The 12,913-nt window shown below is 44.6% G+C and overlaps 2 protein-coding genes across 2 annotated transcripts; one reads left to right on the top strand and one right to left on the bottom strand.

The window, feature by feature from the left end:
- The first annotated feature begins 665 nt into the window (after window positions 1-665).
- On the top strand, window positions 666-2,808 carry FAM101B (family with sequence similarity 101, member B). The gene is made up of 3 exons (XM_010014066.1): window positions 666-737; window positions 1,074-1,183; window positions 2,478-2,808. Exons 1-3 carry the CDS (start codon window positions 666-668, stop codon window positions 2,806-2,808), a joined length of 513 nt encoding a protein of 170 aa, XP_010012368.1.
- A 4,301-nt stretch (window positions 2,809-7,109) lies between these two features.
- On the bottom strand, window positions 7,110-9,266 carry LOC104405375 (chromosome unknown open reading frame, human C17orf97). The gene is given in 3 exon segments (XM_010014064.1): window positions 7,110-7,552; window positions 8,672-8,857; window positions 9,170-9,266. Coding segments are annotated over 3 exon segments (726 nt in total).
- Between the last annotated feature and the right edge of the window lie 3,647 nt (window positions 9,267-12,913).

Raw genomic sequence — 12,913 nt, 5'->3', positions numbered from 1 at the left:
CGGCTTTGAGGTCGGTTCTTGCTGATCTGAGGGAAGCCCCAACTCTCCTGACCCCGGTAGGCATTGGGGCTGCATCGCAGCACATCTTTGAAAGATCCCAGGGGAAAAGGAACTCTCATTATTCCAGAGAGTGGCCCTGAGTAGGAAGTTTCTATGCTAACTTTTGGCTTCAGTTATTAGTATCAGGTAGAGACATGCTAGTTTCTCACAAAACCATTTTTGGATGTTGATGCTGAGTGGTTGGTACAAATACTTTGGAAATTGCAGGTCAGAGGAAACATCACTTTTCTACAGGGGTGCTGGCATGGAACTGGAAAAGGCCATAGGAGAGCCATGTGTTGAGCAGAGGGATTCCCATAGCCCCCTTGCCCTGGGTAGTAAAACAGAAGTGGCTTCAGAAAGGCCCCTCCAGGGCCGCTTTCGTTTCTTTCTGGCTGTGGGATGGTGCTGGGCTGGTGTCGGCTTGAGGTGCTGCCTGTCCAGGAAAGGAGCACAGGGATGCTCTGTGCATTGCCGCTCAGTGGGAATGAGTTAATCCTTCCCAACAGGTTGCATGTGAACTAGGTTGGATTTAATGCCTTTAAATAGTAGCCACTGAGTAGCTATGAAACAAGGAGTTGCTTCTAGCAAGATGCCCTGCAATAATTTCCTGCTGTGATCTGCCCATGGGTGTATCTGATGACTCCAGCAAGGAGGGCGCACTTGTACGCTCGTATAATGTTAGCTATAAATTGAAGGTGAGCTCATCCAGCGAGTGGGCTATAGTTCATGCTGCAGCAAGCTACACTGCACTGAGGGGCTATTTTCCTCTCTCATTCCCCAAAGTGGCTTCTGTGAAGTAAGTTTGTGGAGTTAGGACTTCAAAAAAATACACCTTGCCGCATCATTGATGCTATAGACCAGTGTTAAGTGAGACCTGCAGGTTGCACCTATAGGCATGTCTTGTACTAGCAGATCCTCTTGCATGTAAACGTGAACCTTGACAACTCTGTACCAACGGCTAAATAAATGCATTTTATTGAGAATATACCAAATTGTAACATAAAAGGGATTATTTTTGCATTTCTTTTCAGAATTCTGTGTTCTCCCCCAGCCCTGTTCTCTCCAGCTGCCCTCCAAGATTGTGTCCTTTATCATTTGGCGAAGGAGTTGAGTTTGACCCTTTACCGCCAAAGGAAATAAGGTAAATGCAGTGTTACAGCCATCTAGTTTTGAAGGAGTTAGCGTGTAAAGTAGCAGTTAGGCCTTATCAGTGCCTGTGAGTCAAGTTAATTTATTTGCAGAGCTATTGTTCCATGCAGCTGTACATTCCTGGACCTGGACATTTGTACAGGCTGAAGGAGTGTTCAGCACCTTTTAATCCCATATGGGTTTTTTTTACTCAGGAAGACTTTCCTGTATTTTACTCTCCTGCTTTACCTTCAGTGTACTGCTCCAAAATGTTGTCCTTTCAACCAATTAACCAGAAGGTAATCGTGATGGAAGATCTTCAAAGCAGCCTCCTTTCTAGGAGTGTTTTATTAGGGGAAAGGAATTTTGCTCTCGTAACCTCATAGTTTTATAATAAGCACTTTCTACCTTATCAGCTGTGGCTGGTTTATGAACTAAAATGTAAGTTAGTATTCAGAGAGTACATAATTACTAGTTTTTTTAATGTGCTGCATCAGAGCCTGTGAATTATTCCTTTGAATGTGGTGATTTGCTGTAAGGAGAAATGAAGGCTTCCAGTTTATCACTGTGCAACCAGAGGTAGACAGGTACAGTCAAATAGAAGCCTAATGCAGGGGTAGAAAGGGTAGATGCTCTGGTGTGGGTAAGGAGCCTGTGCTGGGGCTGGAACTGAAGGCAGTCAGCACTATGGAAAAGCTAACACAGAGTTGTTGCAGTGTGAAGGTCATGAAAACTTTCGTTGCAATCCAGCATGGAGGATTTTATTGCTAGTGGAGTTTGGTGTGTAAATTGTAGCATTTTGCTGCCTGTTGAATCTCCAGAAATTTGCCTTCAGATAGAATGCCCCATGCTGTGAATGATCCCAGAGAACTCCTGTGTGGCTCTTGCCAGAGGGTAACTGGAAAAATAATGTGTGCTGCCATGGACTTGGCACTCTGATGAATGAGGATGCTTATGTGCAAAGCCTAAATGTAGATGTAGGCCTCTGGGTTTAGTCACTGGAGTTTGAAGGAGGTTGTTAGGTTCATAGAGCTGAGGCTTAAAACAGTGGACACAAGGATTGAGATGATGTTTGGTAGTGCTGGAAGCTGGACAAAACAGAGACAGTGTTGGGCGTGCTGCTAACGAAAGGCTTTTTCTTCTTCCCATAAATGAGTATGACACCAGCAGAACAATGTGATGTGGCTGTTCCTGTGTTGAGGTGGTAGGTGCAAGGCTGAGGACCCACCTGACCTGATGGCTCAGCTTTCCAGACAAAGCAGCCTGCTGCTCTGGAGCAGAGCTCACACACTTCTCTTGTATTTCAGGTACACATCCTCAGTTAAATATGACTCGGAGAAGCACTTCATCGATGACATCTATATGCCAGTGGGCTTAAGCGTTTCCTCTTGCAGTCAGACAGTCATCTGTGTCCCAAACTGCACATGGCGCAATTACAAAGTCGAGGTCCACTTCGAGCCCCGCAACAAGCCCCAGCGTTTCACCAGCACCACCATCATCTACCCGAAGCATGCCAAGACTGTGTACACCACCACGCTGGATTACAACTGTCGTAAGACCACACGGCGGTTCCTCTCCAGCATAGAGCTGGAAACAGCGGAATACCTTGGGAACGACTGCGTCCTGGATGGTTGCTGACTGACAGCCATCTCTCTTGATCTGATCCATCTCAGTCCCATCTAAAGTACTGTGCTAACTCCACTAGCTAAAGTGGGTACAGACCCTCTTTCTCAGCTCTTAATTCCTGCTTTAAGCATCAGAATGGCCTGAATGCAGTTTTCTGTGGGATCATAACTAAGGAACTTGTTTCTTCACCTTTAAAGTCATGAGTTCCCTTCCCTTCCCCACAGTGCAGTAATCAGATGAAAATAGTGGGAAGTATTTTCCCAGAGAAAAAAATGACAGGTAAGAAAGAATGTGGAATAGTGCCTGGCAGGTGGAAATCTGTTTGATGTTTTGTGGTGATGTGCAAAAATAACGGCCCTTTGCTTTCTTGTAGGGATTCTACCAGGTCATTTGGTTACAGATAGCCAGAGCTGTCACTCGTGTCAGTTCAGATCATGAGACTGTTTTGTCTAGAAGAACCACCTCCTGGAAATTGCTGGGAAAATCTAGCACAGAAAAATCTAGAATTCTGCAGTTTAAAATGTTATCCTATGGCAGTTCATGTCTGGTTTAAAGGTGTGAGTGGGAAAGGAATTCTGAGTAGAGCAGGAGATAAATTGCTTTTGCAGCTCCAGGCAGCAGAGAAAGGATCAGGTAATTCAAGTTCTGTAGAGGAATGGTGTATCTTCTTTTCTTACACAACTTCTACAACGCTGTAGTCTGTGTAACATGCTGGCATTTCTGTGCATGTAGTTGGAGTTGTGATGAAGAATATCAGGCCAAAGATTATCCCTGTATTGTTGGAAAGTCAGGTCTTGACAATGCGGTGGCAGAAAAACACTGGTGCCTTGTTTTTACCAACACTGTACTGTCTGTGCTGAGGGAGTTGTAACTAGGAGTTGGAAAATGCACAGTATATACAGGGACCTAGAATGGAGGAGATGCTGGGATCGGTGTAATATGCTGTCATGGTGGGGGTTGTGAAGAATTAGAAGGTAGCAAAGGAGAGGCAAATTTTTATTGCGTACCAAAATCCACAGCTGTAGCTCTGCTTCGCCGTTGAACTTCTCATTGCAAAGGTCCGTGTCCTCTCTGGACTTTAGTATTCAGGATGTCACTGGAATGGGGCAGCATCTGCCTGTCTGTAGGCTGCTGAATAACCCTTCCAGTCCCAAGTGCGTGATGAGATTGGGGACCAAAGGGAATAACTTCAGAAACTATGGAAGTCCATCTGGATGTTATGTGTGTTAGTTTATCATGTGCTTTGACGAAAGTAAGTTGGAGAGGTTTCTTACTTTACCCAGTTTGTTTTTTCCTATATTGACAGGGAGCAGTGTAGTATGGAGAGCATCTGCTTTTGAGAGCATGGGCTAGTGTTGGCTATGTTGGTGGCTAGTGTGGTGTAGCCGCTCAGAAACACTTGGTAGACTTGACTTGGCTAGACAAGGCTTTTCCATGTATTCCAAAGCTCCTCTGAGGTGTGGGTAACCTTGTGGTATAATATCAGCCCTGGACCTGCTTTTAAAGAGGACTTTGCTAGTGCCTAGCCCCAAGGGTGAATTTTGTCAGTGGTGAGTTCAAAACTCGGGAGCCTGTTCTTGAGCTGTACTTAACGTGTTTGTGCAAGTGTCATGAATGGTGTGGAAGTGTACTTGAGTGGGAGCTGAAATGATTTGGGAGACTAAAATGCAGCAAGAAGGTGGGTTTGTGTGGTTGGATTCTTTTGTTGTTTTGTTTTGCTTTTTTACTTATTTATTAGCTCAGAACAGAATGTCCTTAATCTTTGGTACATGCCTCAGAAAACCAGATCCCAAAACAATCCCAGGGTGACAGAGGATGCCAAAGTCAGGTAGGCATTGCTCCAGAGTGGTTAACAGCAGCATGGTCTTCTCACTTAACATGTTGGTTTCAGACTCCGGTATTTAGGAGGTGTGTTAAATACACGTGTTGCAATTCTCCCCTAAGTATTGCTCCAGGATGTAATTGCTGTGTAGCAGAAGGCACAACTCGAGCCCTACGCGTGTGGGGTTTCAAATGGACAGAACTCCTTTAGGAAAGCTATTGCAGCATTGCTCGCTTGGCAGTTTCACATACCTTGCTCCTGAAACATCTGGTGCTGGCCACTGTTGGACACAGGACACTGGAAGAACACGGACCCTGGATTGCTCCGACAGCGCTCTTCCAATGAATTCATTTGCAGGAGATCTAAGAGAGGATTATTTCAAGTTGTAATTGTTAATTGTCCCTAGTTAGAAATGAACTGATCCTTACATATGGTTTTAGGATAAAGCACCTGATTTTTATAAAGCAAACAAACTTAATTATGTACCTCTTAAAAACATTTTAATTGGTAGAGATACCTTTTAAATTATTTATGTTCCAGCATTTGCAAAGCTCTGATTAGCTCTGTGCAAGTGTTCCGATGTCCGTGATGTTTCCACCCCCTCCTTCTAATTTTCAGTTTGTCTTTTATTTTATTGGTAATAAATGATCTGAAAACCATCATATAGGGAAGTCTCTTTATTTTTCATTCACAGCTTTCCAGTGTTTATTATAGTATTTACTTAGAAATAAATATATAATATATCCTGCCCATCCCAGCTCCCCTTTTGTTTCTGTCATGTGTTACTGTTGTTCAGATATTCTAGGAAGGCGTTTCCTGTATAAACCTATATTAAAAAAAAACCCAAAACAACACCAAATATTGTGGGTTTATCACTTTAAGACATTGAAAAAGTGCCTTGAAGACAGCTGAAAACCCTCTCCAGCATGTATTTGAGTTGTTCATCTGGTATAGTTTTATTTTTAAAGAAAGTTTCTGGTGTGGATTTCAGCATATCCTACAAATGAAGCACTTAACCTTTTCCAATACAACAGGTATTTAACCAGGCAGAAATTTCTTTTTAATTTTGGTTAAAAATGTAGATGCTCTATGTTAGATAATTTACTAGATTAGTAAATACAGTGTAAAATAAGGCTAGAATGTGTTATGCATTAAACTCTATAAAAACAAAATCGTTACAAACTACTGTTTTGAGGGGAGTGCTGTAGTGTTCTGGATGCCTAATCTGTTCTTTAATCTTTTCCTAATTTACAGGCATGCTGATTTTGTTTGTATCTCTGGCAGAGTAGAATTGAACATCAGTTAATTAATTCTTAATTGGATTTTTTTGCTTACTTTTTATTGTTCATCTGGTTATCTGCTTGCAAAAGCTCTAGATTTGCATGTAATGACATTATTGGAATCTAGGGAGCTCTGAAGCTATTTTAAACCTTGCCACTGCTCCTGCAAAAGTCCATGCAAGCGTTTGAGTGTCATGCAGTGTTCAAAGTATTAAACAGGAGAAAAAGATGTATCTAAACATGAATTGCTGTATAAAAGACAGTCCATTTGAAGAGCCATAAAGAAAAACCTTTAAAAATCAGAACAGTATCTTTCAGGAGGGCTTCAGGAAAACGTGTTTCTTCGTGATATGCCACCTTGTTTCCAAATACCTCCTTTAGCATGGTCTGGGCTGTTTTCCTTCAATACTGTAGTAACATTCTGTATGAACAATGTTCATTTACTATGAGAAGTTGAAGGGGTACAAGGCAGCCTACTGCTTGACAAGATTTTTACTTCAGATTGGCCAAATAGGCTTCTTAGTACATATGATGAAAAGGACAGCTCCATTGTTAGAGATGTGCTTCATTTTCCTTGTATAAATGTTGTGCTTCTCCAGGATGTCAAATCAGAGGGGCTGATATAAAGAATTTTTATAACGAAATAAAATACTGTAGGTAGATCATAAGCCTGGAGATGAGGGTTGGATTCCAATCCCAATTTTGTAGCTGGCTCAGTTTTAAGTACTAGGTAAGTCTTATGTGCTTGCAATCATTTACAGTCAAAATAATGGTTGGACTTAATGATCTTAAAGGTCTTTTCCAACCTAGTTGATTCTATGATTCTATCTTAGCCTCTGAACAAGCTATCTGGTCATTCACTGCCCATCTGCCACAAGACTCTGCTTGCTGGTTTTGGGACCAGCAATTGACAACATCATCACCTAAAAAGCTCAGGTGTAATGCAGTGAGTATTATTTTGAAATAAACAAATAGCAACAACTAGGGACACTCCAGGGCAAATTGGCAGTATGGAAAGGAACACTTTTAATTGCTAATGTAGTCAGAGTTGCATCCAAATTTAACTAACAGGTCAGTTTGCTTTTAAAATACAAATGACCTTTCTCCACACAGATAGAAGACAGTGGGTAATAGTGCTAAGCTGCAGAATGTGTTGAGAGATTTTTGGGTGACACTGCTGGTTGCAGCTCATTCAGCATTCAGGAACCAGTTCATGCTTGCTCCTCTGGAAAACAACTGCAGCAATCTTCTTTACATACGGTGTGATCACTGCTGGTGCATGACGCTCTGCAATGCAGTTGTGGGGAATGCCTGGCAGTTTAGCATGGCTCACTGGGCAGGTGTTGCTGGAGATACAATTCGTACCGTTTCCTCCTGTTCATCTTGTAGATGCGCAGCCTTTCTTCCTCTGCTACAGGATCTTCAAGAATCCCATCCCATCGAAGGCTTTCGTTAAGCTGAGCAGAAAGACCTTGATCTGTTTGAGCAGAGTCCAAAACGGTGGCAGTTGGTATTACAGCCTTGTTTATTTCTGCATCCTTCCAATTCTGTTCTGCATTATTTTGGCCTGGGTCAGGGTTCCTCCCAGGCCCCGGGATTTCAAGCAATGGAGAGGAGCAGGCCTGCTGCTTTCTGGTTTTGTGGTGGTGTGCAGCTGTTAAAAAGATAAATGCTGTTAGCAAAAATGTATGCATTGCCTCTGAGGCTTTCCTGGCTATTTCATAAAGAGGATGATGAGAGGAGTGGTTGCTGTGCCTTTATTGGCCATTAATAAGAAAACAAATCGATAAGAAAATATTAATGCCCTAATGGGCCATTATTTTTAAGTGGGAAATATATATTTATCTGATTGGCTAACACAATGATCCTTACACCTGTAAAATGTATTTATCGAGGCTGTTAATGCATTAATAGCACTTCTACACTGGAGTCAACTTCACTGTGCTTGCCTAACTCGATTTACGCAGGAAATTGATTCTTGGTTGTTGGGGATTTTTTAAAGCTGTTATCAGTTAATACAGCAACCAATGTGATTTTATTTATTTTTTTATAGTACAATTTCTGGAAACTTTCAGGCACATTTTGTACTAAGATACTATTCCTTTACATGGCAGACTTTTAAATTAACCTTCCATTTCTGTAGCTATAACAGCAACTCAACCACACTGATGGGAAGTTAGATCAGTGCTGTGACTCACACCCGTGGAACAGTGAATATTTAAACAACTATAATGTAGCTCACCAAAAGAAAACCACTAAATATTTACAGCACCCCAAACCTTAGGCAGTTTATGAAATTTCCTACTTGACAGATGTCTTATGCCTCCTACTGCTTATGCTGTGTAGTTACATAGACCCAACCTTTTTTGGATAGATTGGTCACTATATATGAAACTATATGTATAAACAGGATGCAGTTCAGTGACTGGTTTTAAAGTGCCATAGACGGTCTTCTAGGAAAGTTGTGTTTTCTCTCCATGGCAGCTGTCCTGCAGGATGGAGGAAGAGCCAAGCACCATATCCTCTGGCCAACACACACAGGTGGATCTTAGCTGCTTTCCTGCTGGTACCCACGCTCCAGCTGCCCTTTGTGTCTGTGCAGCATCAGTTGCACAAACGTGATGTTGAGCAGTGGCCACATACCACTGGTGCACGTATGGCTTTGCCCAGTGACCCCTTCCCGCCCCTCCCCAGATGCTGAATGGGGTGTTTTGGAGTGCATGGGAGGATGGTGCCCTTTTCCCATGCCTGCTGCAAAGCCAGCCCAGCTCACCTGCCCGCACATTGGTGGTGGTGGCACTCCTGCATGGCAGCCACTGCTTCTTTCTCTGTGGTGGCTTCGTGCCAGGGGGCTGCAGCGGAGGGAGGCACAGGCAGCCCCTCGCCGCCCGCTGCCTGCCCGTGGCACTCTCCTGCCCTGCGGCAGGCCTGGCATGGCTCCCAACAGCTGCCCTCAAGCCTGACAGGGAGCAAGGGAAGGAAGGTTAGCCCTGGCCCAGCCTCCATCCTTGTCCATGAACCCTCCTCCATCTTCCTTTCCGTCTCCGTCTCCCCTCAGGTTTTGCCCTTCCATCTCCCCTCAGCTCTTCCCCTCAGCTCCTCCCCTCAGTGCCTTCCCGCCCCATCTCCCCTCAGCTCTTCCCCTCAGTGCTTTCCCCCTCCGTCTCCCCTCAGCACCTTCTCTTCCACCTCACCTTCCCCCTTCACCTCTCCTCCCCTCAGCACCTTCCCCTCCATCTCACTGCTGCCTTCCCTCTTCCCCCTTCCCCACCACTCCTCTCAGCACCACGCTCCAACGAGGTCTCCAGGGCAGCCATGGCACAGCGGCAAGCCTGGGCCTGCCCGCTTGGCCAGGGGCCCAGCGCCATTGCTCTGTGTGCACAGCCCTGTCCAGCACAGCCTTCCTCTCCTGTGCCCCTCTGCGTGGGTAGGTACTGGGGCTTGCCCAAGGTAATATGGCCACACCAGAAAGTATTGGCTTGTCTGAGGCAGTACAGCCCTGTAGCTGTCGCAGAGAGACCAGTTACTGGGATCCTTCCCACCCCTTCGTAGTACCTCAGCCCTGTAAATGAAGGTGCTGAGGGAAACTCTCCTCCATCTTCCCTTCCCTCTACCTTTCCCCACGAAAGAGCCCCAAAGGTGCATGTGAAACAGCTTCTGAGGTGGCAATAGTTCTCCTGAGTGTTTTGGGGACAGTGCAGTCCTAAGATCTCCTGCCCTTGCAGCTGTGCTGTGCTGTGGGTGTTTTAACAGCCCCACCAGCAAGGGAGATAAGCGTGTCTCCTTCAGAGGTGAGCCTGGACAAAAAGCCTTCGTGGGAACTCTAGCAACAGTTGCTGAAGCAATGCACCTCTTCTTTGTCATCTTCTCCCTGGAAATAACACGATGTTTAATCTTGCTTTGGTTGCTCTCTCCCCCTCCCTGCCTGCCTCTTCCCTTCTCTCCTTCTGATCGATTTGGATGTGAAATTTGGCAGACACTAGCGGTTGCATTCAGACAGGTTGTGATGAAATTGGGCTCCCAGGAGGCTGCTCCCACAGTGGATCCCTCGGCTGCAGGCAGCACTTCTCTGACTGCCGCTAATGATCTGATTTCAAAGTGGCAGCAGCAGGGGTTTCGCAGTGATGGTTATTGCTAATGCTGTGCAGCAGCCAGCAGGTCTCCAAAGCCTGCGTGTGGTTGAAAGGGATGGTGACACAGGGCAAAAAGGCAAGGAAAACAGCAACAGCAGTGATGGGATGTAAATAATTCATCCAGACTGAAGAGTGAGTATAATATTCTTTTTCGAGTAAAGCTTTGAGGGAAGGGGATTACTTGTAGCTTGTGGTGGTTGTCATTAATTTTATTGTGATAAAACCTGACTTGCCAGCCAAAATTAGAGTCCAGTGGTAGCGGCTGGCCTGATCTACATACAAAGAAAATCATCTTTTGAGCGGTCCTCCCTGGAGTACCAGGATGAGTTGGAGCAACATTCCCCTGATGCCAGGAGGATGCCGGGTGGTGAAGCGCTCGTTGACAGCAGATGATTTTATTCTGAAGGGCCATTGTCCCCAGGCAAATCCCTTACCCTCTTACTGCTTCTGTCACTTTTCTCTTTGCCCCCTTTTCTGTTTATATGGACAGTCTCAAGCTCTGTTGTGCCCAGCACAGTCTCAGTGGATGTTCTACCTGCAATTCACAGTAAAAATACTAAGAACAAACTTTCCACAATCCTCTGAAGGTTTCACCATGTCTTGGAGGCATACATCTTAGAAAATAAGCACAGCATGAATTCATCACACAGAAATATAATCTGTAAACCCACAGAATTAGACCTGAGCCTGTTCACACAAGCAAAAAGAGCAGTGGATCAAATGGGCAGTTTGCCTTAAAACAGGTAAAAAAGCAGCTTAATTTAACATGAAGTAGCAGTATTCTTTAAACATTTCCTTTGTCTTATATATTCTTGAGCAGGTGTGCTCTGTAGGCAAGATCATTTGTTTTTTTCTCAGATTAAGGACTGAATCATTGACCTTTTTATTGAGGAATGCTAATTAGAGGAACAAATACAAACTGAATCACTGAGGTCCAAATAGTAGCAGATTGCAATCACAGGAACAACTTGGAGAAAAAATCCTGTCCTTCTTGCAATGAAGTGAAGGGGTTAAACAGAGCTGGAGCAGTCAGGGAGATGGGAAGGAAGTGCCAAACACCTCTGACTGTGTCAGCTTCTTGCTTCTTGTCAGCCTGCGACCCTAGGAAATGGTCTTTCAGAGATAAGCAGCCAGCCAGTTTAGCCTTGGTTATTCTATGTGTTTAAAATTGCTCATAATTAAAATTAATACTCTAATTATTATTTGTGCAGACCAGCAGCACAACACCTCAGCACTGACTGCCTGGCGGGGCATGGCTGAGATTAGGAACTCAGACCCCTGCTCACCAGTGCAGTGTCCAAACCAGGAATCATTTCCTGCAGCACTCCAGGATGGTTACAATTTTAGGATTGTTTTGCTGTACAATAGGGCTGCTTTTAAGCATCCATAGTAATTCTGGAGGACACCTTCATACCCAGGAGTTTAACATCATTTAAATGGTCTTTATTTTTCATTTTTTGAGAAATGTGCTGGTCCAAGGGTGATGCAGGAAGGCTGCTCCCCAGCGTGCAGTTATGTGCCATGTTGAAAGCAGACTAGAGCAGCTTGGGGCATCTGTGGTGCAACTGTCAGCGACGCTGATAGGCCTGCAGGAGAAGGTTGCTGTCCCTTACAGTCCTTGTCATGTGTATATTTAAGATCTCTGGCAGCTGCGATCTGGTGAATAATTCAGTGGGACCCATCATCGATAAAAGAGAGATTTTGAAGGGTTCTTTGGGTGGAACTGGAAGTGCCTGCGTTCTGAGAAACGAGTATATTAAAAATTGACTTCACGCTACCAAGATAAAACTCATACTTAGCCTTTTACATTTTTTAATGTAATGTCATATTTATTCTCTCTGACTTCCAGCTATCAGGGCCCAGTCTCTTGCAGTTGTACTCGGAAGCATCTGTGGTTCTGTGGGGATCCTGACAAGCAAATTCAACAGCAGAATGGATGCAGGCTCTGAGACATGTGTCATTTCATGTGCCTATTGCTCCTGCCAGTACAGCTGGTGGAATAAGGTAATTTATCTTTATCCTGAAGTTGGCTGAACCGTGTGTTTAATTTATTTATATTATTGACTCTGTGGAGGACTACCCTGGTGTGAAATGTCATCTTGAAGCGCTTTCTCCCACGGAAATGCAGGCTCTGTATTAATGCAAACACTGCTTCCTCTGATGTATTTTTCAACACTTGCCTAAACTGAAAAGCAAAATACATACTTTGAACTTGATTTAGTTAAAAGGTCCCTAAGCTTACTCTGAGGTCTTGTGGGTGTGTGGAAGCAGCAGGGGTAGCAGGGCACCAGGTTTCTCAAGAGCAGGCAATAAAAGCACAGACTGAGGGTCTCTTTTCCTTTCTTTCCCTTCTCTCCTTTTCTCTTCCTCCCATCCTGCCACATGGCAAATTTACTCACTGCATCCACTGCACATTTAGACAGTCATGAGCTGTAATTTCTGTGTTCACAGGCTAGTGCAGAGGAATAATTGTTTTCCTGTGTTTTTCTGTTGACTCACCCTATGATGGCAGGTTGTCACTTCATCAAGTGCTTTTCTCCCTGCTCCCCACCCTCCCCGTGCTGTGGGACAGTAATTAGTGTTTGTATGGATCTCCAGACCACCAAGTGAGATATGTTTGATTGCAAGGAAGTCTGAGGGAGAGGGCTACAAGCAATTGTTGAACGCAGGAGAAAAGCCCCACCAGTCCTGTGGTCCCTCTCCATGGGTGCAGTGGGCTGGCTGGGGCAGGTTTTTGGGTTTATCTCGGTGTGTTGGGTCCATCTTGTTGTGTTGGGTCCCTATTGGGTCCACATTGTGCCAGGTTTGTAACCCTTCCTCCAAACTAAGCTTCTGTGGACAAGAGGGCCAGTCCATGGCCTTCCTGAGAGGTACAGCTTTTA

Source organism: Nestor notabilis, unplaced genomic scaffold (assembly GCF_000696875.1).
Source record: "Nestor notabilis isolate BGI_N333 unplaced genomic scaffold, ASM69687v1 scaffold31724, whole genome shotgun sequence".
Classification (NCBI taxonomy): Eukaryota; Metazoa; Chordata; class Aves; order Psittaciformes; family Psittacidae; genus Nestor; species Nestor notabilis.
Note: the sequence above shows the minus strand (reverse complement) of the source record. Positions and strands in the feature narration are given on the sequence as shown.